The following is a 26,534-nucleotide window of genomic DNA, read 5'->3' as shown; positions in this document are numbered from 1 at the left end:
TCAGAATGGACCATCCTGGATATATTCTATGATGGTTTATCTGAGCTATCAAAGATGTCATTGGATAATTCTGCAGGTGGATCCATCCACCTAAAGAAAATGCCTGCAGAAGCTCAAGAACTCATTGGCATGGTTGCTAATAACCAGTTCATGTACACTTCTGAGAGGAATCCTGTGAATAATGGGATGCCTATGAAGAAGGGAGTTCTTGAAATTGATACTCTGAATGCCATACTGGCTCAGAATAAAATATTGACTCAGCAAGTCAATATGATTTCTCAGAGTCTGAATGGAATGCAAGCTGCATCCAACAGTACTCAAGAGGCATCTTCTGAAGAAGAAGCTTATGATCCTGAGAACCCTGCAATAGCAGAGGTGAATTACTTAGGTGAACCTTATGGAAACACCTATAAACCATCATGGAGAAATCATCCAAATCTCTCATGGAAGGATCAAAGGCCTCAACAAGGCTTTAATAATGGTGGAAGAAATAGGTTTAACAATAATAAACTTTTTCCATCATCCACTCAGCAACAGACAGAGAACTCTGAACAAAATACTTCTAATTTAGCAAACTTAGTCTCTGATCTATCCAAGGCCACTGTAAGTTTCATGAATGAAACAAGGTCTTCCATTAGAAATTTGGAAGCACAAGTGGTCCAGCTCAGTAAAAGGATCACTGAAATCCCTCCTAGTACTCTCCCAAGCAATACAGAAGAGAATCCAAAAGGAGAGTGCAAGGCCATTGACATAAGCACCATGGCCGAACCTGTAAGGGAAGGAGAGGACGTGAATCCCAAGGGGGAAGACCTCCTGGGACCTCCAGTGATCAATAAGGAGTTTCCCTCTAAGGAACCAAAGGAATCTGAGACTCATCTAGAGACCATAGAGATTCCATTAAACCTCCTTATGCCATTCATGAGCTCTGATGAGTATTCCTCTTCTGAAGAGAATGAGGATGTCACTGAAGAGCAAACTACCAAGTTTCTTGGTGCAATCATGAAGCTGAATGCTAAATTATTTGGCATTGAAACTTGGGAAGATGAACCTCCCTTGTTCACCAATGAACTAAGTGATCTGGACCAACTGACATTGCCTCAGAAGAGACAGGATCCTGGAAAGTTCATAATACCTTGTACCATAGGCACCATGATCTTTAAGGCTCTGTGTGACCTTGGTTCAGGAATAAACCTCATGCCCCTCTCTGTAAAAGAGAAACTGGGAATCTATGGGGTGCAAGCTGCTAGAATCTCATTAGAGATGGCAGATAATTCAAGAAAATAGGCTTATGGACAAGTAGAGGACGTGTTAGTAAAGGTTGAAGGCCTTTACATCCCTGCTGATTTCATAGTCCTGGATACTGGAAAGGAAGAGGATGAATCCATCATCCTAGGAAGACCTTTCCTAGCCACAGCAAGAGCTGTGATTTATGTGGACAGAGGAGAATTGATCCTTCAATTAAATAAGGACAACCTTGTGTTTACAACTCAAGGATCTCTCTCTGCATCCATGGAGAGGAAGCAGAAAAGGCTTCTCTCAAAGCAGAGTCAACCAAAGCCCCCACAGTCAGACTCTAAGTTTGGTGTTGGGAGGCCACAACCAAACTCTAAGTTTGGTGTTGAACTCCCATATCCAAACTCTAAGTTTGGTGTTGGGGGAGTCTCAACAATACTCTGAACATCTGTGAGGCTCCATGAGAGCCCACTGTCAAGCTATTGACATTAAAGAAGCGCTTGTTGGGAGGCAACCCAATTTCTATTTATCTAACTATATTTTTCTTAGTTATATGTCTTTATAGGTTCATGATCATGAGGAGTCACAAAATAAATATAAAAATTGAAAACGGAATCAAAAACAGCAGAAGAAAAATCACACCCTGGAGGAAGCATCTGCCTGGCGTTCAACGCCAGAACAGAGTATGGTTCTGGCGCTGAACGCCCAAAATGGGCAGTATCTGGGCGCTGAACGCCTAAAATGGGCAGCATCTGGGCGCTGAACGCCAGAATTACACCCTGGAGAGGAGCTGGCGCTGAACGCCCAGAACAGGCATGGTTCTGGCGTTCAAAGCCAGAAATGGCCAACAAATGGGTGTTGAACGCCCAAAATGGGCACCAATCTGGCGCTGAACGCCCAGAGTTGTGTGCAAGGGCATTTTGCATGCCTAAATTGGTGCAGGGATGTAAATGCCTTGACACCTCAAGATCTGTGGACCTCACAGGATCATCTCAGGATCTGTGGATCCCACAGGATCCCCACCTTCCTTCCTCATAATCCTAGTTTTTTTCCACATCTTCTTCTTCATCTATTCCTTCTTCTTTTGCTCGAGGGTGAGCAACATTCTAAGTTTGGTGTGGTAAAACAATTATATAAAGGATCTATAGCTCAGTGGTAGAACATGTGGCTGCAAATCAAGAGATCCCTGAGATACCTCAGGGGATGCACTTCCCTCCACATAGTTATTGGAAGCAACTGAGGATAGAAATACCAAAAATCACTAGGAATCAAGCCACAAAGGCAAGGAAGAGACATAGAAGAGCTCAAGAACATCATTGGTTCCTCAAGAAGGAAACGCCATCATCACTAAGGTGGACTCATTCCTTGTTCTTACTTTCTCTGTTTTTCGTTTTCTATGTTAAGTGCTTATCCATGTTTGTGTCTTCATCACATGATCATTTGTAATTAGTAACTATGTCTTAAAGTTATGAATGTCCTATGAATCCATCACCTCTCTTAAATAAAAAATGTTTTAATTCAAAAGAACAAGTACATGAGTTTCGAATTTATCCTTGAACTTAGTTTAATTATATTGATGTGGTGACAATGAATGATGATGATTGTCACGTTCATCACATTCAGGTTGAAGTGCGAATGAATATCTTAGAAGCGAAATAAGTTGAATTGAATAGAAAAACTGTATTACTTTTCATTAATCTTTGAACATCCTGGATTGGATCTTTTGATCATTTTTAGATACAGCGCACCTGGACCTTTTTCACTGAGATACCTCAGGGGATGCACTTCCCTCCACATAGTTATTGAAAGCAACTGAGGATAGAAATACCAAAAATCACTAGGAATCAAGCCACAAAAGCAAGGAAGAGACATAAAAGAGCTCAAGAACATCATTGGTTCCTCAAGAAGGAAACGCCATCATCACTAAGGTGGACTCATTCCTTGTTCTTACTTTCTCTGTTTTTCGTTTTCTATGTTAAGTGCTTATCCATGTTTGTGTCTTCATCACATGATCATTAGTAATTAGTAACTATGTCTTAAAGTTATGAATGTCCTATGAATCCATCACCTCTCTTAAATGAAAAATATTTTAATTCAAAAGAACAAGAAGTACATGAGTTTCGAATTTATCCTTGAACTTAGTTTAATTATATTGATGTGGTGACAATGCTTCTTATTTTCTGAATGTATGCTTGAACAGTGCATATGTCTTTTGAAGTTGTTGTTTAAGAATGTTAAATATGTTGGCTCTTGAAAGAATGATGACAAGGAGACATGTTATTTGATAATCTGAAAAATCATAAAAATGATTCTTGAAGATAGAAAAAGCAGCAAAGAACAAAGCTTGCAGAAAAAAAAATAGGCGAAAAAAAATAATAGAAAGAAAAAGAAAAAGCAAGCAGAAAAAGCCAAAAGCTCTTAAAACCAAGAGGCAAAAGCAAAAAGCCAATAACCCTTAAAACCAAAAGGCAAGGGTAAATAAAAAGGATCCCAAGGCTTTGAGCATCAGTGGATAGGAGGGCCTAAAGGAATAAAATCCTGGTCTAAGCGGCTAAACCAAGCTGTCCCTAACCATGTGCTTGTGGCGTGTAGGTATCAAGTGAAAACTTGAGACTGAGCGGTTAAAGTCAAGGTCCAAAGCAAAAAAAAAAAAAGAGTGTGCTTAAGAACCCTGGACACCTCTAATTGGGGACTTTAGCAAAGCTGAGTCACAATCTGAAAAGGTTCACCCAATTATGTGTCTGTGGCATTTATATATCCGGTGGTAATACTGGAAAACAAAGTGCTTAGGGCCACGGCCAAGACTCATAAAATAGCTGTGTTCAAGAATCATCATACTGAACTAGGAGAGTCAATAACACTATCTAAACTCTGAGTTCCTATAGAAGCCAATCATTCTAAACTCCAATGGATAAAGTGAGATGCCAAAACTATTCAAGAGGCAAAAAGCTACAAGTCCCGCTCATCTGATTGGAGCTATGTTTCATTGATAGTTTGGAATTTATAGTATATTCTCTTCTTTTTATCCTATTTGATTTTCAGTTGCTTGGGGACAAGCAACAATTTAAGTTTGGTGTTGTGATGAGCGGATAATTTATACGCTTTTTGGCATTGTTTTTAGTATGTTTTTAGTAGGATCTAGTTACTTTTAGGGATGTTTTCATAAGTTTTTATGTTAAATTCACATTTCTGGACTTTACTACGAGTTTGTGTGTTTTTCTGTGATTTCAGGTATTTTCTGGCTGAAATTGAGGGACTTGAGCAGAAATCGGATTCAGAGGTTGAAGAAGGACTGCTGATGCTGTTGGATTCTGACCTCCCTGCACTCAAAGTGGATTTTCTGGAGCTACAGAACTCAACATGGCGCGCTTCTAATTGCGTTGGAAAGTAGACATCCAGGGCTTTCCAGCAATATATAATAGTCCATACTTTGCTCGAGAATAGATGACGTAAAGTGGCGTTCAACGCCAGCTCTCTGCCTGATTCTGGAGTTTAGCGCCAGAAATGGATCAAGAACCAGAGTTGAACGCCAGAAATGGATCAAAACCTGGCGTTCAACTCCACAAATGGCCTCTGCACGTGTAACACTCAAGCTCAGCCCAACCACACACCAAGTGGGCCCCGGAAGTGGATTTATGCATCAATTACTTATTTCTGTAAACCCTAGTAGCTAGTTTATTATAAATAGAACTTTTTATCATTGTATCCAGAGTCTTGGTTACTCCGGTTCCCCTCTGGGGCCGAGACCAATGAACTCCATTATCACTTATGTATTTTCAACGGTAGAGTTTCTACACTCCATAGATTAAGGTGTGGAGCTCTGTTGTTCCTCGAAGATTAATGCAAAGTACTACTGTTGTCTATTCAATTCATCTTATTTCGCTTCTAAGATATTCATTCACACTTTAACCTGAATGTGATGAACGTGACAATCATCATCATTCCCTATGAATGCGTGTCTGACAACCACTTCCGTTCTACATTAGATTGAATGAGTATCTCTTAGATCTCTTAATCGGAATCTTCGTGGTGTAAGCTAGAATAATGGCGGCATTCAAGAGAATCCGGAAAGTCTAAACCTTGTCTGTGGTATTCCGAGTAGGATTCAATGATTGAATGACTGTGACGAGCTTCAAACTCGCGATTGTTGGGCGTAGTGACAGACGCAAAAGGATAGTAAATCCTATTTCAGCATGATCGAGAACCGACAGATGAATAGCCGTGCCGTGACAGGGTGCGTTGACCACTTTCACTGAGAGGATAGGATGTGACCATTGACAAGGGTGATGCCTCCAGACGATTAGCCATGCCGTGACAGGGCATTTGGATCATTTTCCCGAGAGAAGACCGAAAGTAGCCATTGACAATGGTGACGCATTACATAAAGCCAGCCATGGAAAGGGGTAAGGCTGATTGGATGAAGACAGCAGGAAAGCAGAGGTTCAGAGGAACGAAAGCATCTCTATGCGCTTATCTGAAATTCTCACCAATGATTTACATAAGTATTTCTATCCCTATTTTATTAATTAATTTCGAAAACTCCATAACCATTTGATATCCGCCTGACTGAGATTTACAAGGTGACCATAGCTTGCTTCATACCGACAATTTCCGTGGGATTCGACCCTTACTCACGTAAGGTATTACTTGGACGACCCAGTGCACTTGCTGGTTAGTTGTGCGAAGTTGTGAACCATGGTATTGGCATCATGTTTTTGGCGCCATTACCAGGGAAAGAAAGAGCGATGAATTTTACATAATTAAAGTGTAATCACAATTTCTGCGCACCAATCATCAACCTAATAAATCACAAAATAAAAAAATAAAATAAAATAGATATGATTAAATAACATTGGGTTGCCTCCCAACAAGCGCTTCTTTAATGTCAATATCTTGACAGTGAGATCTCATGGAGCCTCACAGATATTCAGAGCAATGTTGGGACCTCTCAACACCAAACTTAGAGTTTGACTATGGGGCTTTGGTTGACTCTGCAGTGAGAGAAGCTTTTCATGCTTCCTCCCCATGGTTACAGAAGGAGAACCTTGTGTCTTATAGTTTGCAATGTCTGCAAACCACAGAGCTTCTTGAATAGCAAATAATTGCTCATCTGGAAAGGTTTCAGAAATCTCAGTAGGAGGGAGGGATGCTCCTGCTACTGGTTCTATCCGGGACAGGTGATCAGCTACTTGATTCTCTGTCCCTTTTCTGTCTCTTATTTCTATATCAAACTCTTGCAGAAGCAACACCCATCTTATGAGCCTGGGCTTTAAATCCTGCTTTGTGAGTAGATATTTTAGAGCAGCATGGTCAGTGTACACAATCACTTTTGATCCTACTAAGTATGATCTAAACTTGTCAATGGCATAAACCACTGCAAGCAGCTCTTTTTCTGTGGTTGTGTAATTTTTTTGGTCATCATTTAAAACACAGCTAGAATAATAAATGACATGCAGAAGCTTGTTATGCCTCTATCCCAGTACTGCACCAATGGCATGGTCACTAGCATCACACATTAGTTCAAATAGTAATGTCCAGTCTAGTGCAGAAATAACTGGTGTTGTGACCAGCTTGGCTTTCAGAGTTTCAAATGCCTGCAGACACTCTGTGTCAAACATAAATGGCGTGTCAGCAACTAGCAGATTGCTTAGAGGTTTTGCAATTTTTGAAAAATCCTTTATAAACCTCCTATAGAATCCTGCATGCCCCAGAAAGCTTCTGATTGCCTTAACATTGACAGGTGGTGGTAATTTTTCAATTACGTCTACCTTAGCTTGATCCACCTCTATTCCCTTGTTCGAAATCTTGTCCCCAAGGACAATCCCTTTAGTCACCATAAAGTGACATTTTTCCCAGTTTAAAACCAGGTTAGTCTCTTGGCATCTTTTCAGAACCAGTGTCAGGTGATCAAGACAGGAGCTGAATGAGTCTCCATATACTGAGAAGTCATCTATGAAGACTTCCAGAAATTTTTCTACCATATCAGAGAAAATAGAGAGCATGCATCTCTGAAAGGTTGCAGGTGCATTACACAACCCAAATGGCATCCTTCTGTAGGCAAATACTCCAGATGGACATGTGAATGCTGTTTTCTCTTGATCCTGGGGATCTACTACAATTTGGTTGTAGCCTGAATAGCCATCCAAAAAGTAGTAATAATCATGACCTGCTAGTCTTTCTAGCATCTGGTCCATGAATGGTAAAGGAAAATGATCCTTTCTGGTGGTTGTATTGAGCCTTCTATAGTCAATACACATGCGCCACCCTGTAACTGTTCTTGTAGGAATCAGTTTATTTTTTTCATTATGAACCACTGTCATGCCTCCCTTTTTGGGGGCAACTTGGACAAGGTTCACCCAGGGGCTATCTGAAATAGGATAAATAATCCCAGCCTCGAGTAACTTGGTGACCTCTTTCTGCACCACTTCCTTCATGGCTGGATTTAGCCGCCTCTGTGGTTGAACCACTGGCTTAGCATCATCCTCTAATAGGATCTTGTGCATGCATCTTGCTGGGCTGATGCCCTTAAGGTCACTTATGGACCACCCAAGAGCTGTCTTGTGTGTCCTTAGCACTTGAAGTAGTGCTTCCTCTTCCAGGGGATTTAAAGCAGAGCTTATGATCACCGGAAAAGTGTCACCTTCTCCCAGAAATGCATATTTCAGGGATGGTAGTAATGGTTTGAGCTTGGGTTTAGGAGGTTTTTCCTCTTCCTGAGGAAGTTTCAGAGGCTCTTTCAATTCCTCTGAATCCTCCAGATCAGGCTGAACATCTTTAAAAATGTCCTCTAGCTCTGATTCGAGACTCTCAGTCATATTAACCTCTTCCACTAGGGAGTCAATAATATCAACGCTCAGGCAGTCGTCTGATGTGTCTGGATGTTGCATAGCTTTGACAACATTCAACTTAAACTCATCCTCATTGACTCTCAGGGTTATCTCCCCTTTTTGGACGTCAATGAGGGTTCGTCCAGTTGCTAGGAATGGTCTTTCTAGAATGAGAGTTGCACTCTTGTGCTCCTCTATTTCCAGCACTACAAAGTCAGTAGGGAAGGCAAATGGCCCAACCTTGACAATCATGTCCTCAATTATGCCTGATGGGTATTTAATGGAGCCATCAGCAAGTTGAAGACAGATCTAGGTTGGTTTGACCTCTTCAGTCAAGCCAAGCTTTCTGATAGTGGATGCAGGGATTAGGTTGATGCTTGCCCCAACATCACATAAAGCTGTTTTGGTGCAATTACCCTCTAAGATGCATGGTATCATAAAGCTCCCGGGATCTTTAAGCTTTTCTGGGAAGCTTTTCAGAATGACTGCACTGCATTCTTCAGTGAGGAGAACTCTTTCAGTTTCTCTCCAATCCTTCTTATGACTCAAGATATCTTTCATGAACTTGGCATAAGAGGGTATTTGCTCAAGTGCCTCCGCAAACGGAATCTTTATTTCAAGAGTCCTGAGATAGTCTGCAAAGCGAGCAAATTGCTTATCATGCTCCTCTTGGCAGAGTTTTTGAGGATAAGGTATCTTGGCTTTGTACTCCTCAACCTTGGTTACTGAAGGTTTATTTCCTACAGAAGTGGTTGGGAAAGCCTTTTTAGAGGGGTTGTTATCAGCACTTGTGTGTGTCTGATCCCTCACTGGCATTTGAATGCCAGGGTTAGAAGCTGGATTAGCGTTGGACGCCAACTCCTTACCTGTTCCTGGCGTTTGAACGCCAGAACTGAGCTTCCATTGGGCGTTTGATGCCAACTCCTTGCCTGTTTCTGGCGTTTGAACGCCAGAGTTATTCCTCTCTGGGCTCTTACTGTCCTCAGAGGGATTTTGGATAGCAGGTTGTTCATTTCTTGGCTTCCTGCTGCCTTGAAGTGAGGTATTTAATGTTTTTCCACTTCTTAATTGAATTGCTTGGCACTCTTCCGTTATTTGTTTTGATAACTGCTGTTCTGTTTGCTTCAACTATACTTCCATATTCAGATTAGCCATTCTTGTGTCTTGTAGTATCTCCTTGAATTCGGCCAGTTGTTTTGTTAGAAAGTCTAATTGCTGATTGAATTCAGAATTTGTTTTGCAGGACTGATCATGGAAGATTCACTGCTTAGGTACAGATGCTGATTGCTGGCAACTGTATCAATAAGCTCTTGAGCCTCTTCAATTGTCTTTCTCATGTGTATAGATCCACCAGCTGAGTGATCTAGAGAAATTTGAGCTTTCTCTGTAAGCCCATAATAGAAGATGTCTAACTGCACCCATTCTGAAAATATTTCAGAGGGGCATTTTCTTAGCATCTATCTGTATCTCTCCCAGGCATCATAAAGAGATTCATTATCTCCTTGTTTAAAGCCTTGGATGTCCATCCTTAGCTGTGTCATCCGTTTTGGAGGGAAGTATTGATTCAGGAATTTTTCTGACAGCTGTTTCCATGTCCATATGCTAGCCTTAGGTTGGTTATTTAACCACCTCTTAGCTTGGTCTTTTACAACAAATGGAAACAGTAATAATCTGTAGACATCCTAATCTACTTCTTTATCATGTACTGTGTCAGAAATTTGTAAAAATTGTGCCAGAAACTCTGTAGGTTCTTCCTGTGGAAGACCGGAATACTGGCAACTTTGCTGCACCATGATAATGAGCTGAGGATTCAACTCAAAGCTACTGACTCCAATGGAGGATATACAAATACTGCTCCCATATGAAGCAGTAGTGGGGTTAGCATATGACCCCAGAGTCCTTCTGGACTGTTCATTTCCACTTAGGTCCATGATGGAGAAAGGGAGATGATGCAGATTGCAAATAATTTTTTTTTTTGAAAACCAAAATTAAAATAAAATAAAATAAAATAAAATAACTGAAAAATTTACTATATTTTTGAAAATTAGAAGAAAAAGAAATAAAAGAAAATTGAAAACTAAATTAATTAAAAAGATTTGAAAAAAAATGTGGGTGAGGATTTTCGAAAAAAAATGAAGAGAGAGAAATTGGTTAGGAAGTTTTGAAAAAGATATGTCTTAAAATTAAAGATACTTGTAAAAAAATAAAATAAAATAAAAAAAGAAAAGATATGAAAAAGATTTGATTTTAAGATTTGAGATTAGAAAAGATAAGATAAGCTAGGTAAGAGAAGACAAGGAATTTAAATTAAAAAGTGTTGAAATTTAAATTTTAAATTTGAAAATTAATTTTGAAATTTGAATTTTGAAATTTGAATTTTGAATTTTGGAAGTTGAAATTTGAAATTTGAAATAAGATAAGATAAGATTTTGAAAAATATATGATTTTTTTGAAAAAAGATTTTAATTTTGAAATTTTAAAACTAAGATAAGATAAAATAAAAAATTTTAAAATAAAATCTGAATTTTTAAAAGGAAAATTCGAAAAATCAATTAAAATAAAGAAAAAAGATATTTTTGAATTCAATGAGGAAAGAGAAAAACAATAAAAAGACAAAAAACTTAAAATTTTTAGATCTAATGCTCCTTATTTTCGAAAATTTTGGAGGGAAACACCAAGGAACACCAAACTTAAAAATTTTAAGATCAAAACACAAGGAAGACTCAAGAACACTTTGAAGACTCACAAGAACAACAAGAACATGAAGATAGAACACCAAACTTAAAATTTTTGGAAAACCAAAATAAAATTTTCGAAAACTAAAGAAAAATCAACAAAAAAACACCAAACTTAAAGTTTGGCACAAGATTTATTCAAAGAAAAATTATTTTTGAAAAAGTTTTTAAAAAGAAGATAGCCAATTACCAAGAACATAAGCACAATGCTCTAACTAATTGAGCTATAAATTTAACGTGTTTTAATAAGATATTTAATAAATAAAGATGTTTTTAATTAATTTTTTTTTGGATACTAATAATTCGAAAATGCACAAGAAAAACAAGAAAAATCACAAAACAAGAGAAACTAAAGATCAAACAAGGAAAATAAACAAGAACAACTTGAAGATTAAGAAAGAACAATGAACACAAATTCGAAAATTAAAAGAAAATAAAAACATGCAATTGACACTAAACTTAAAATATGAAACTAAACTCAAACAGAAAAACTCAATTATCAGTTTATAAAATTTTCAAAAAATTTAAAAAGAGAAAATAAGGATTAAAAAAAATTTCAACCAAAAACAATAATAGAAGACTCTAAACCAAAAAGAAAAAAAATTTTCCTAATCTAAGCAACAAAATAAACCTTCAGTTGTTCAAACTCGAACAATCCCGGGCAACGGCGCCAAAAACTTGGTGCACGAAATGTGAATCACACTTTTCACAACTCGTACCACTAACCAGCAAGCGCACTGGGTCGTCCAAGTAATACCTTACGTGAGTAAGGGTCGATCCCACTGAGATTGTTGGCTTGAAGCAAGCTATGGTTATTTTGTATTTCTTAGTCAGGAAATCAATTATATTTATCAGTTTGAATTGCGAGAAATAAAAGAGCATGAAATAAATACTTGTTCTGTAGTAATGGAGAATATGTTGGAGTTTTGGAGATGCTTTGTCTTCTGAATCTCTGCTTTCCCCCTGTCTTCTTCTTCACGCACGCAAGGTTCCTCCTATGGCAAGCTGTGTGTTGGTGGATCACCGTTGTCAATGGCTACCATCCGTCCTCTCAGTGAAAATGGTACAGGTGCGCTGTCACCGCCCGGCTAATCATCTGTCGGTTCTCACTCATGCTGGAATAGGAGCCATTGATCCTTTTGCGTCTGTTACTACGCCCAACCCTTGTGAGTTTAAAGCTCGTCACAGTTATTCAATCCTTGAATCCTACTCAGAATACCACAGATAAGGTTTAGACTTTCCGGATTCTCAAGAATGCTGCCAATGGATTCTCGCTTATACCACGAAGATTCTGATTAAGGAACCCAAGAGATACTTATTCAATCTAATGTAGAACGGAGGTGGTTGTTAGGCACGCGTTCATAGGTTGAGAATGGTGATGAGTGTCACGGATCATCACATTCATCATATTGAAGTGCGAATAAATATCTTAGATAGAAACAAGCGTGTTTGAATGGAAAACAGAAGTAATTGTATTAATTCATCGAGACACAGCAGAGCTCCTCACCCCCAACAATGGAGTTTAGAGACTCATGCCGTCAAAGAGTACAAAGTTTAGATCTAAAATGTCATGAGGTACAAAATAAATCTCTAAAAGTTGTTTAAATACTAAACTAGTAACCTAGGTTTACAGAAAATGAGTAAACTAAGATAGATGGTGCAGAAATCCACTTCTGGGGCCCACTTGGTGTGTGCTGGGGCTGAGACTTAAGCTTTACATGTGCCTAGGCTGTTTCTGGAGTCAAACGCCAGGTTGTAACCTGTTTTTGGCGTTTAACTCCAATTTGTAACCTGTTTCTGGCGTTTAATGCCAGACTACAACATGGAACTGGCATTGAACGCCAGTTTACGTCGTTTATCCTTGAGAAAAGTATGGACTATTATATATTGATGGAAAGCCCTGGATGTCTACTTTCCAACGCAATTGAGAGCGCGCCAGTTGGACTCATGTAGCTCCATAAAATCCATTTCGAGTGCAGGGAGGTCAGAATCCAACAGCATCTGCAGTCCTTTTTCAACCTGAATCAGATTTTTGCTCAGCTCCCTCAATTTCAGCCAGAAATTACCTGAAATCACAGAAAAACACACAAACTCATAGTAAAGTCCAGAAATGTGATTTTTATTTAAAAACTAATAAAAATATAATAAAAAGTGACTAACACATATTAAAAACTACCTAAAAACAATGCCAAAAAGCGTATAAATTATCTGCTCATCACACGCTCTGAGCACGCAGTTGGCACGCCCCTTTTGGAAGTCCTTGGTTCCTTCTCTGTCAAACAAGCCTGGCGTGCCATCCCCCAGACATGCCAGTGGACACGCCTTTGTTGCAAGCTAGGCGTGCCACGCCTTTGAACACGCCAATCGCACGCCCATAGTGATGAGTCAGGGTTGCCTTTCTGTGAAATGAACCTGGCGTGCCATGCACAGGCATTCCAGATCGCACGCCCGTTCTGGAGTCTTTGGCGTGCCATGCCCATGCAAGCGACAGTGGCACACCCATTGTGTTGCAGCCATGCTTCTTTTCTGGACAATTAGCCTGGTGTGCCATGCCTAGGCACGCTGGTAGGCACGCTAGTAGTGATGCCTCCATTTCCCCTTCTTGGAAGATTGGCCTGGCATGCCATGCCCAACCTTGCTAGTAGGCACGACAGCTTTAGGATCTTGGCGTGCCACGCCTTCGTAAGAACCAGTGGCATGCCCTTAATGCTACAACACTTTCTTCCTTCTAGAAAGTTAGCTTAGCGTGCAACACCCAGACATGCCATCTCACACGCTGGTTTGGAGGTTCTGGCATGCCATGCCTTTGAACATGCCAGTGGCACGTGATAAACCCCGTTTTTAGGGTTTATCATGTGTAGATTTCAAGGGTTTTATCAATGATCTTCCACACTTATTCATATGAAACCGCATGATTTTGTGTTCCTCTCCCTACTTTGCCTCACAGATGAAAACATGCTTCTTTTACATCAAAAATTGATATATTGTAATTCTCCTCTATTACCATTCGATGCCTTGATCCATTTGTTAAGTGGTTTCAGAAGTTATAGGGCAAAAGTGGCTAAGAGGAGTGAAGGAAGCATGCATGAATGGAAGGAGTATGGAATAAAATAAAGTTTTGAAGTTTGGACATGGGCGCGCACACGCACCTTGCGCGTACGCGCGGATGCGTACTGGTACGCGAAATTGTGATTATTCATTCCCTGGCTATAGCACCAAAAACTTGGTGTGGGAGAACGTGATCTCAAGACTTCTTCACAATTCCGTGTAACTGACCAGCAAGTGCACTGGGTCGTCCAAGTAATACCTTACGTGAGTAAGGGTCGATCCCATGGAGATTGTCGGCTTGAAGCAAACTATGGTCATCTTGTAAATCTCAGTCAGGCATATTCAAATGGTTATGAGGTTTTGATAATTAAAGTATAAATAAAATATAAAATAAGATAGAAAAACCTATGTAATTCATTGATGGGATTTCAGATAAGCGTATGGAGATGCTTGTTGCTTCTGAATCTCTGCTTTCCTATTGTCTTCATTCAATCATTCATACTCCTTTCCATGGCAAGTTGTATGTTGGGGGATCACCGTTGTCAATGGCTACCATCCGTCCTCTCAGTAAAAATGGTCCAAATGCGCTGTCACCGCACGACTAATCGTCTGTCGGTTCTCACTCATGTTGGAATAGGATCCATTGATCCTTTTGCGTCTGTCACTACGCCCAACACTCGCGAGTTTGAAGCTCGTCACAGTCATCCCATCCCAGAACCTACTCGGAATACTACAGACAAGGTTTAGACTTTCCGGATCTCAAAAATGCTGCCAATTGATTCTAGCTTATGCCATGAAGACTCTGATCTCAAGGAATTGAAGGCTCTGTTGTCAGGAGAGACAATCAAATGCATGGACCAGGAATCCAAGAGATATGCATTCAAGCTTGTTTTCATGTAGAACCGAAGTGTTTGTCAGGCACACGTTCATAAGTGAGAATGGTGATGAGTGTCACTTGATCATCACATTCATCATGTTCTTGTGTGCGAATGAATATCTTAGAATAAGAATAAGCTTGAGTTGAATAGAAAGACAACAGTACTTTGCATTAATTCATGAGGAACAGCAGAGCTCCACACCTTAATCTATGGGGTGTAGAAACTCCACCGTTGAAAATACATAAGTGATAATGGTCCAGGCATGGCCGAATGGCCAGCCCCCAAAACGTGTACAATATGATCTATGATAGCATAAAACTGATCAAGGATATAAAATAAATCACGAAAAGTAGTTTTTATACTAAACTAGTAGCTAGGGTTACAGAAAATGAGTAACTAACTGCAGATAGTGCAGAAATCCACTTCCGGGACCCACTTGGTGTGTGCTTAGGCTGAGCATTGAAGCCTTCACATGTAGAGACTTTTCTTGGAGTCCAGCTTTGGTGCCAGTTTGGGCGTTTAACTCCAGCTTTTATGCCAGTTCTGGCGTTTAACGCCAGAATAGGGTAGAAAGTGGGCGTTCAAACGCCAGTTTGCGTTATCAAAACTCGGGCAAAGTATGGACTATTATATATTGCTGGAAATCCTAGGATGTCTACTTTCCAACGCAATTGAGAGCGCGCCAATTGGGTTTCTGTAGCTCCAGAAAATCCATTTCGAATGCAGGGAGGTCAGAATCCAACAGCATCTGCAGTCCTTTTTCAGCCTCTGAATAAGATTTTTGTTCAGGTCCCTCAATTTCAGCCAGAAAATACCTGAAATCACAGAAAAACACACAAACTCATAGTAAAGTCCAGAAATGTAAATTTTGCTTGAAAACTAATAAAAATATACTAAAAAGTAGCTAGATCCTACTAAAAACTACCTAAAAACAATGCCAAAAAGCGTATAAATTATGCGCTCATCACGTACCCCCAGAGTCGGCGCAGTGGAGCCGAACGAGAAGCAGGCGCGCTTATATGGCTGGTTTATATTTCCTATGACGCGTGCGCGCACTGCACACCTGCTCGTAGGTTGCGAAAAACTCCAGGTGCGCGTACGCGTACTGTGCGCGTACCCGCCGATGTGCGCACGTGATTTTTTTAAAGAAAAATATGACCAGCGATTTCAGGGAGTCCCAGGCCCAGTTTTGGAGCAGAATTTTGGAGGGAAAAGCTTAAGAAGACCAAGGATTAGGGGGGTTAGGACAATTAGTCATAATTCTAGATATTTTGGGTAGTTAGTTACATTTTATTTTTAGAGAGAGAAACTCCAACTTCTCTCTAGGATTTCACTTTCTCCATTGCAATTCTCCTTTGATTTCTTGGTGAGATCCATTGCTAATTCACTTTTACCTTGATGCAAGTTGTAGATCTACTCTTCTTCTACTCTCAATTAATGCTCTTTTGATTCAATCTCTTTGACCTAGATTAGTGACTTTGCTACCTTGAATTGTGATTAATGGATTGAGAAATTTCATTCAATTGCTTGATTGTTGATGATTGTTTGGATTAGATAGTTTTAATTCAATTTTCTTCTCTCAATTACATCATGTCTTCTATGATTGCCTACCAATTGTTTGTGATAATGACAACCCTACCTATGGAGTAGATTTCTCTCATTTGGCTTAGGGGTTGAATTATTGAAGACACTTGAGTAGTGAATATCAATTGTTGACTAGGAATTGAGAATTGCTAATTGACTTGGAGTGCACTAAAGCTAGACTTCCCTAGGGTGAGACTAGGACTTGTGACTCAAGTTAGTTACTCTCACTTGACTTTCTTCCATTATTAGGGGGTTAACTAAGTGAAGCAATAATCAACTCTTACCACAATTGAAGGAAACTATAATGATGGAACTTCCGATAATTACCCTTAGCCAAGGCTCTTATCTCAATTAATTGTTGTTTACTTTTGTTACCTTGAATTCTTGCACCAACTCTCAAAACCACAAAAGACTTCCTTATCAATGATGTGCATTCTAAGGCAATTCCTAGAGAAAACGACTCGAGATCAATACTCTCGATCATAGATTTTAGAATTGTTTGATGCGATATTTGCGTGTTGGTTAGACTATACTTACGATTGGATTCATTACTAATTTCTAACCGGCATACGAATATTTCGGTTCATCAGTACGCTCATAATGATGCACTTTTTTTTGCTCTTCTGGATCACAAACCTAGCGTGCCACACCCAAGCACGCCAGTATACATGTCGGCCTTGAAGATCTTGGCGTATACTAAATCTAAAATAGATTTACTCATAAAATAAGTGCATTTCGGCACCAATGAATTAAATATCGTTGGAAATACTAGTTGTATTGTCGTAATTAAATAGGAGTTAATTTATTCCATCACCAATTAAATTTTATATATACTATAAACATTTTTAACCTGGTGCACCTTCAGCTGCTTCTTTACCCACACTTACTTGTGGGCAACATTTTGAGTTGTACCCTTGTATACATACAAAGGAAGAATAATTCTAACTTTTACATTAAATTCATTATTGAAGAATAATTTTTAAATAAAAATAATAAATAATTATCAAATAATATAAAATAAAATCTCTCGTACGGTATAACCTTATATGGATGACCGGCAAAGGATTTGGAAGTACATAAGTATACTCTATACTCCATACTTTGATACTAAAAAAAAAAAAAGCCAAAAAACAAAAAAAAAAAAATAAAAATTATTTTTAATATAAAAATAAGAATGATATTTTATAGTGGTTAATGATATTTTAATTTGTTAGGTATTTTGTAGTGGTTAATTATTAATTATATATTCCTAATTACATATATTTCTGATATTTAGTCAACAAAAAATATCTGATCTTTTTTATTTTTTAGAATAAAAATGAGGTACAACTTAAGTTAAATTGAATTTTGTATTTTATAGATAAGACTTTCGATTAAAATATTATTTTTTATACAAAATTTAGACTGTATTTTGCAACTTTCAAAAAAAAATTTTGACTCATAAAAGTGATAAAACACAGCCCGCATTTTAGAGTTTTCAAAAAAAAAATATTTTTAAACGCAACCTGCGTTTTGAATTTTCAAAAAAAATAAAAAAATGTCCATTTTCAAATGCAACTTGCATTTTGAGCTAAAAAACAAAAATAAAAAATTTAAAAAGTTAAAATTTAAAAAACGTAACTTACGTTTTAGTTGTACAAAAATATGAAAGAATATGATAAAAATAGAACGTAACCTGTGTTTTGGCTGACACTCGTAATAATATAAATACTTGATATAATTCCATTTCATTGCATTACATCATAATTATTTTCATCAAAAAAAAATTCAGCCTATTTGGTATACAACATTTTTTTTATTTACCGTGAAGTGTTTGTGCTTCTGTTAAAAAACAATATCAAAGCAGATGTTAGCAGTAGCTTAATCAACCAATAAAACAATAAAATATCACAGCTTTGCAACAATTCATCTACTGCTTTAAACTATGTCAAGCACCCGTGTTGGTTTCGTTGGCTTGTAGTTGGTGTTACCCACTTCCAAAAAAATTTCGTACGATCCCAATATGGCATTATCCCAATTATTTAAATTTAAATAAAATATATTAATTAGTTCCAACCTTAAAATTAAGATACCCAAAATCACAAATATCTTAAACACATTATCCTGTACCCACTTCAAAAGAATCATCATTTTCCATTCTTCGCAATCATTACCCAGATTTCGGGCAGTTCTTTAGTTTAAACTTTAAACTAGTATTTCTCCGATACTAATGACGAAGTTAATTTATTAAAATGGTTAAAAGAGTTTGGCTTCGTTGGCATATCGTATTATACTATCAAAATCTCGCCACCGACACACATTCATAAAACGAAAAATCATAACCACCATTTTACCTGTTGGCTGGTAAGAGGAAATAACGCAGGAAAAGAACAGAAACTTAATTTTCATCATTATTTCTATTTCTCGGTAGCTTAAAATAATAAATGCCATCAAATTAAAATCCTCACACATCATACTCATATGTCATATCCCATCAGCATCTAACACTCCCGCCTAATTCAATTATGGATTTTGCTAGGAAGACGGTTGAGTATTTAAAAAACATAATTTATTTTAAATCTTGAAAAATAGAAAATTTGCAAAATTTGAAATTTTACCAATTAAACGGTAAAATGTGTGTTTGGATTACAGTTTAGAATTTGTATAAAATTGATTTAAAATTGATTTTAATGATAACTTAATTTGGGTTAATAGGTCTTGACCCTGTCACCCGTGAACAGCAATTACAAGTTTCAACTTTTTTCAAAATTCAATTTTTCTTACCAAAGCAAATAACCAAAGCTACAATCATAGCTACAGCACCAAAACATAATTAAAAATTTTGATTTTCTAAAGCTCCATTTTCCCGTTCCCACCCCTTTTTTGGGGGGAGAAAAACCGTTGAAAGCATGCCACTATTGTGTAACGCCAACTTAAATTACACTTTTTTCCCTATTAAAATATTGAAAAGAAAAAAAAAAAGAAAAAAGTAAAGTTAAACAAAAAAAAACATTATTTTACAGATATTATCTAAAAATCACACCTCTGTGATTCATCAATGGTCATGACGGCATCGACGAGGAAGACGAAGACGAAGACGAAGATGAAGAAGATAAAGGGTAACTAGAATTCCTGCAAAAACCGAAACTTTCCCTGTTTTCAATCTCACTTTCCAAAACGAAATGCCCCAACGAATCCACCCTCTCCACCATATTCTCCCCACAGAGAAATTCTTTACTGAAAACCGCTTCCACTTCTCTTCCTAGATCGTGAACAAATACGTGTGTTTTCTTCCCCGGCGGTTTCTTGCTCCGCGCGAGAACCGCCGCTGTGAAGATCGGCGCCATCCTCCCCGGAGCCCCCGGGAAATAGCCTCTTGGACCGTCGACGAGTATAACGTCCCATGGAACCTCGTAGATATGGTTGGGAAGGTCGTTAATGGCGAGCTTGCACTCCGAGAACAAGAGATTCTGAACGGGTCTGCAATCTTTTCTACTGTGTTTCTTCGCGTGTGAGAGAAGGTTCTTGTGTTCGGTAACTTTGGTTGTGAGCTGAACGTCGTAGGCTTCGATTCCGGGGTTGTTCTGCTCGAACTTGGAGATGATGTATTCGATCTCGTCGACGAAGACGGTGCGGCCGCCGCGGTGGTTGAGGGCGGCCCAGAGGAGGGACTCGTGGGTGAGGCCGAAGATGAGGAAGTTGGGGGGGTGTGGGGTGCGGAGGAGGGTGGAGGCGATGGCGTTGGTTTCGGAGGGGGACATGGGTTTGGTGGTGGCGATGGTGGTGTTGGAGGTGGTGGCATAGTGGAGGAGGGCTTTGGAGATGGAGGGAGGGAGAGGGGAGAAGGTGGAGATGGAGGGGGTGGTGGTGGAGGAAGAGGGGACGTTGACGGTGGTGAAGAGGGTGAAGGTGAAGAGGAGAGTGAAGAAAGTGAGGAAGAGGAGGAATAAGAGGCGGTGGTGGTTAGAAGGATGGAGGGATGAAGGATGGAGGAGGATCAGCTTCGTGTTCGTGTTGCTTTTCATTTTGCAGAGAGAGAGAGAGAGAGAGAGAGAGAGAGGGGTGTCTTCTTTCGCTATTTCTTTCTTCTTTTCTCTCTGCCCTGGGCTGGGGCTTTTCAGCTGCTTAAGTGCTACTATTGCTAAATTAGAGCACATTCTTACTCGTACCAAATTCTCTCACAATTCACCGAATTGCAAATTGCGTTCAGGAGAAAAACAGATGCATTTCAATTTCAACAAAAATGTAATACTTTTTCTTTTTTGTTTATGCTTTTTTCTTCTTTTTTTTTTCTTACTTGTATTCCTATTGCTTCTTTTTTTTTTTTCTTCTTCTTCTCTGGTATATTGTTGTTAAATTTGCAAGTTAACTCGTAAACTCGTATGAGTTTTTATGAGTTTAAGTAGTGAAATTGAGTTAACTCAAACACACTCGTTTCTGAATAAACTTAGCTAAACTCGCATAAATTCCATCAAAATCGTAAATTAGCAAGTTTGTGTTGGGTATCCGTTTTTGGCAAAAAACGACGTCATTTTAAACTAAAAAAATATAACAAAATAATGTTGATGGGCTGATGGCTCAAGCATTAATCCTAATCGCTCACTCTTCTCCCCCTCTTCACCATTCTCTCACTCTCTCATTTTTGTGACCTCTGCCGTTTGTCGTTCGTCGCTCGCCATTGGTCGACTGTGTCTCCAAACAGCCACAGGTCACTCTCTGCTTCTCTTTACTCTCGCTCTCTGTGCTGCTTTGGTGCACCTGAAGCCTCTATCGCCCGCATCCCTACCTTTGTTTGTCACGTTGCCACCATTCATCACGTCCTCTGTCAACCGCCTAGCTGTTGTCATTCATTCGCGCACAATCACTGCTTGTCTGTCTTCATAATTGCACCTGGTTTCTCTGCTCCATTCAGGTATTTTAAAAAAATGTTTAATTACTTTGCAGGTCCCTATAATTTCACCGAATTTTCAATTAGGTCCCTATACTCTTTTCTTTTCAATTGGGTCCTTATACATTATTTTTTTTTCAATTTAATCCCTATTAACGTTAAACGTCAAAAAAATATTAGTGAATTGTGAAATTACTTGTATACCCTTAGGGACCTAATTGAAAAAAAAAACAGTATACGAACCTCATTGAAAATTCGATAAAACTATAAATATTGAATGAAAGATATTCCTATAATCCTTTTTATTTTGTCACTATTATTCTTTTACTTATTTATATACAAATTGTACCAAAAAATATCTTTTTTTTTTTACTTTTAAAATATCTTATCTTAAGAACATACAAAAAAAAGGAATGAATAAAATAAAACAGAAATAGTAGTAATAAGTATATATAAAATTCAATTTCCATCATTCAAGTATTCATTATGATTATGTAACATTTTATATTTACGTGGATTCATGGAATATAGTTTGTGTCTTTATCATATCATGGTACACCATAAAAAACCACAAGACTATGTAATTTGTGCTATTGAAATTTAAAATCTAAAAACGAAAACTATAGAAAACTTAGTTTCTTGTGTTGCAACCTCCCACTCTCTGAACCAGTATAGGAATCAATAATAACATTGATAACGGCCATTTTTGAGCCAAGAAGGATTTTGAAAGAGCAGACTTGAGTTCATCAGGTGTCCCAACAAGATAGTCCTTTCCACCAAAAGCTTCAATCAAAGCATGGTAGCCTGCTTTCGAAACAAAGGAAGTTGGAGCAGGATCATCTTTGTGAGGTCCATTAATCTCTTTGGAGTTCTCTAGTCACCACCATATACACCTTCATTTTTGAAAATAATCACTACTACAAGTACCTGGTACTGAACCAATGTCTAGATTGAAAAAAAAAAAGATAAGACATATAAGGCAATACATATTTTCTCAAGTATTAACAAAAGATAACGACAACAAGAACGGATAACAAGATTCAGGACAACAAGATTCGTTTATAATTTACCTTTACCACTACTCAGTACTTGCTAGTAACTAGTAAAAAACATCTCCTAGAACTTGAAATTTTGGGTTAATCCTATCTATTACAAAACTATTAGCTATGGACAGAAACATAAAAGAGTTCATGGAAGATCCTAATTCAAAACAATGGCAATAAAAATTTTTGCTAGCGTTTTATGATTTGTGGTTAGACCTTAAGTTGTTTCTATAAACATGTATTTGAGATATGCGTGAATCAACAGAATCAGTCGTCATATTCTCAATTTTATATACTTTTCATACTGGTTGTTACTTAACAATAATATATAGACTAAAATAAAAATCATTCCATTATATGATAATGAAAATATAACTAAAGATAAGGGCATCAATCTACATAACACAATGAAAGAGTAATTAAATAGATAAATATAAGAATGGGTTCAGCAGTATATACCTCAACTTCAATGGCACTAAATCCGAATCCAAAATCCCCTTCAACTGCAATAACAAATCAATCGAGACAAGTCACTACATCCGAATTGCACCGAGGCCAACCCCTATGGTCCCCCAAGTCCCTGCATCCAACCTAGTCCTGAGCTCTGTCTGAACCAACACAGCCCTACCTACATCCATAGTGTTTGCACCCTCAGACACCACTCCCGGGGCCGGGCTTCCAATTCCAAGAATTGCAATCTGTCTCAAGAATTAAAACAATATAGTAATTGAGTTGAGAGAATCACCATGTGATGACTTGCATCATCTACCATTCTTTCTTACATAAAGAGGACCATAAAAGAACATAAATCTCATTTTATCATTGCAATTCATGCATTATTTGATGAATATTATGGTACATTACTTTGAGAAGAGTTGTGCTGAATTTCAGGTGAAAAAGACATCAAAAATGGGAAGAAAACAGTAAAGAAGCTGGGCGTGTGAAACTAGCGTGCCACTTGGAGAAAACGCAACAAAAATGCACTGGCGTGGCACGCCAATACTGAAATCCAGAAGGAAGTCTCAAGCATTCACAAGGGGCGTGGCATGCTAGACCCTGGGCGTGCCACGCTAGTACAAAGTTCCAGAGAAGCAATAATGGAGGACACTAAAGGGGCGTGGCACACCAGGCTGGGCGTGGCACGCCTAAACCATCATCTACTGTGGGCGTGCCACTTGAGCCAAGGGGCGTGGCACGCCAGCTCATCACTCCAGGGGGAAACATCACTATGGCGTGCCACTTAGTATCGAAAGCGTGGCATGCCATCCCCAAGAAGTCACTTAGGCGTGCCACTTGAGGAACCAGGCGTGGCACGCCAAGCTTGAGAAGTCTACAAATGTATGGGCGTGCCACTTGAATAGGATGGCGTGGCACGCTGGTACAAAATTTCAGAGAAAGGAGTTGAAGGCCATATAGGTCTAGGCGTGCCACTTGGTATCGAAGGCGTGGCACGCCAGACTCTCATTTTCACTTTGGCGTGCCACTTAAGCAACCAGGCGTGGCACACCAATGCACAAAGAGGCCAAAGCAAGAGTTGGGCATGCCACTTAGTATCGAAGGCGTGGCACGCCAGCCCAAGAATGTCACTTTGGCGTGCTACTTGAGTGCTGGGCGTGGCACGCCAGCTGCTGGAACCAAGGCAAGATCAAGGGCGTGGCACGCCAGCCTCTAGGCGTGGCACGCTGGTACAAGTTTTCAGAGAGGATGAAGGAGGCCAAACACATGGGCGTGCCACTTGGTGTCGAAGACGTGGCACGCCACCCACTATTCCTCACTTAGGCGTACCACTTGAACCCCAGGCGTGGCACGCCATTGTCATTCAGAAAGCAAGAGCCATTAGGGTGTGCCACTTGAGTTCATGGCGTGGCACGCCAAACAGAAGAATCACTTGCCTCCAAAGGGCGTGGCATGCCAGACCTTGGGCGTGCCATGCTAGTTCAACTTTCCAGAAAGCTTGATCAAGCATACAACAAGGGCGTGGCACACCCTACCCTGGGTGTGCCACGCTAGTTCAAGTCTCCAGAGGCAAGAAGAAGAGGAAAAAGGCTAGGGCGTGCCACTTAAGCTCGAAGGCGTGGCACGCCATGCTACATGTGCATTAAAAGACCCTGGGTGTGCCACTTGAGCTCGAAGGCGTGGCATGCCAGGGATGTTATTAAAGAAGAACGTGCCACTTGAGGGACTGGGTGTGGCACGCCAAGCCAGAATTGAAGGAGCACGTGACACACCACTAAAGCGCCAGCCACACGCCAGCTGGGAAGTCACGCTTATTGAGTTTCTTTTCCCTCCAAATTGTAATTTTCCTTTTTCACTTTTGTAATTCTTTTATTTTAAGAACTAGAAGTAGTATAAACACCCCCAAGAAGTACTGAAGAGGGGTTAAGCAGTTAGGGAGACTAGTTTTGGATTCACTTTTACACTTCATCATCTTCTTTACTTTGGAGTACTTTTCTTTGAGCTATGAGTAGCTAAATTCCCTCTCATTGAGAGAGGGAGCTTTGTTGTACTTAATGGATTGATGATAGTGAAATTCTTCTTCTCTTTATTTTCTCTTTGATTTGCTAGAAGGAATTTCGTTTTTAATGCTTAGTGTTTAATTATCTTGGGAAAGAGATTGAATGCAAAATGGGTTTCATGGGAACCTTGGGAAAGGAAACATGAAACCATGCTTGAAATCCCTTCTCACATTTGAGTAGGATTTGGGTTTTGGTGTTTGGATATGGTGACATATAATCCTCTATCTACTTGGACCTATGATGATGTGTGGTATAATCGGGGACCAAGCATATCTCTCTTCATGAACAATTAGATCAAGGAATTGGCTATTGATCAAGATCTGAGAGATTGAGTCACCAAGGGATTCGGGCTCAATCAATCATGATTGCCAACAGGTCAATGAGTTACATGATTAAAGAGGATATAAGCTGAAATTGATCCAAAGAGACAACATCTCCTGATCTCAATGAATTTTCCCATTCTTATCTATCACTTTCTTTATAGCTTATTTTTACATTCTGCAATTCCCCATTCCCATTTACAATTAAGCCATTTATGATTCCGCACTTTACATTCTGTCATTTCCATTTCTGCACTTTATTGCTTCCCTTTACATTTTAGCCATTTACATTTCTGTCATTTATAATTCTGCAAATCACAATCTATTTGTTCCACTTGACTAATTCATCAATTGATTAAAACTGCTCAAATTTGCCAATCTCTGTGAATACGATCCCACTCCACTGTGGGTTATTACTTGATACGACCTGGTGCACTTGCCAAAAAACGGATTCACAAATTTTATAATGGGGTGTGAATTTGGCTCATCAAGTTTTATGGCGCCATTGCCGGGATTGGCTTAAATTTTCCAGTGATTAAATTGATTGTAGAGCTAAATTAAGTAATTTAATTTTCTTGTTATTTTATTTTATTTTATTCTTCTAGCACTTTTTATTTTTCTCTCATCTCTGCTCTGAGTTCTATTTCTTTTTCTATGATTATTTTAGTTACCCATCGTCCATATTTCCACTCTTCTAACTGTTCGATTAATTGCATCAACAAAGCTAACCACTAATCTCAACAAGATTTTTCTTACTTCACTTGTTCTCTGCTGGTTATTTGCCAAGTGTATGACAGGTAGAAGAGGAGAGACTTCATCTCCCTTTGATAGTGAAATTGAGAGGACCTTCCTTAGACTAAGGAGGGAAGCAAGAGGCAAAGGCATAGTTGGAGAGGAACTGGTGGAGGAAGATCTGCGAACCACCATGGATGACGAAGTACAGGACAATGTTGGAGGAGATGCTGGAAATCATGTTGGACAAAAAATGAGAGTCTTAGGATCCTATATCAACCCAAATCCAGGAAATTGTGGCAGCAGTATCCTAAAGCCAACAATCCATGCTAACAATTTTGAGTTGAAACATCAGCTCATCACACTTGTCCAGAATAATTGTTCATATGGATGAAGTGCCCAAGAAAACCCTAATCAACATCTCAACACATTCCTGAGGATATGTGATACTGTAAAGTCCAACGGGGTACACCCTGACATCTACAAGCTACTCTTGTTTCCTTTCTCACTCAGAGATAAGGCAGCAAAGTGGCTGGAATCATTTCCCAAGGAGAGCCTAACCACATGGGAGGATGTTGTAAGCAGATTCCTTGCAAGATTTTACCCTCCACAAAGAATCAACAGGCTGAGAACTGAGGTGCAAACTTTCAGACAACAAGATGGAGAAACACTCTATGAGGCCTGCGAGAGATTTAAAGATCTAACAAGAAGATGCCCACCAGAAATGTTCAATGAGTGGGTACAATGACAC

At 39.0% G+C, this 26,534-nt stretch overlaps 1 protein-coding gene and 1 pseudogene across 1 annotated transcript; both read right to left on the bottom strand.

Moving 5' to 3' along the window:
* Positions 1-19,077: 19,077 nt before the first annotated feature.
* Positions 19,078-20,343, bottom strand: LOC112740384 (protein IRX15-LIKE-like). The gene has a single exon (XM_025789118.2). It carries the CDS (start codon positions 20,307-20,309, stop codon positions 19,347-19,349), a length of 963 nt encoding a protein of 320 aa, XP_025644903.1. The 5' UTR covers positions 20,310-20,343; the 3' UTR covers positions 19,078-19,346.
* A 1,449-nt stretch (positions 20,344-21,792) lies between these two features.
* Positions 21,793-22,987, bottom strand: LOC112742573 (2-hydroxyacyl-CoA lyase-like; annotated as a pseudogene).
* Positions 22,988-26,534: the final 3,547 nt, after the last annotated feature.

Source organism: Arachis hypogaea, chromosome 14, assembly GCF_003086295.3.
Source record: "Arachis hypogaea cultivar Tifrunner chromosome 14, arahy.Tifrunner.gnm2.J5K5, whole genome shotgun sequence".
Taxonomy (NCBI): domain Eukaryota; kingdom Viridiplantae; phylum Streptophyta; class Magnoliopsida; order Fabales; family Fabaceae; genus Arachis; species Arachis hypogaea.
The sequence above is the reverse complement of the archived record's forward strand: the minus strand, read 5'-3'. Positions and strand labels throughout refer to the sequence as shown.

Bases quoted from the DNA above. Each gene is read 5' to 3' on its own strand.
- LOC112740384 (XM_025789118.2), bottom strand. From the start codon at position 20,309: ATGAAAAGCAACACGAACACGAAGCTGATCCTCCTCCATCCTTCATCC.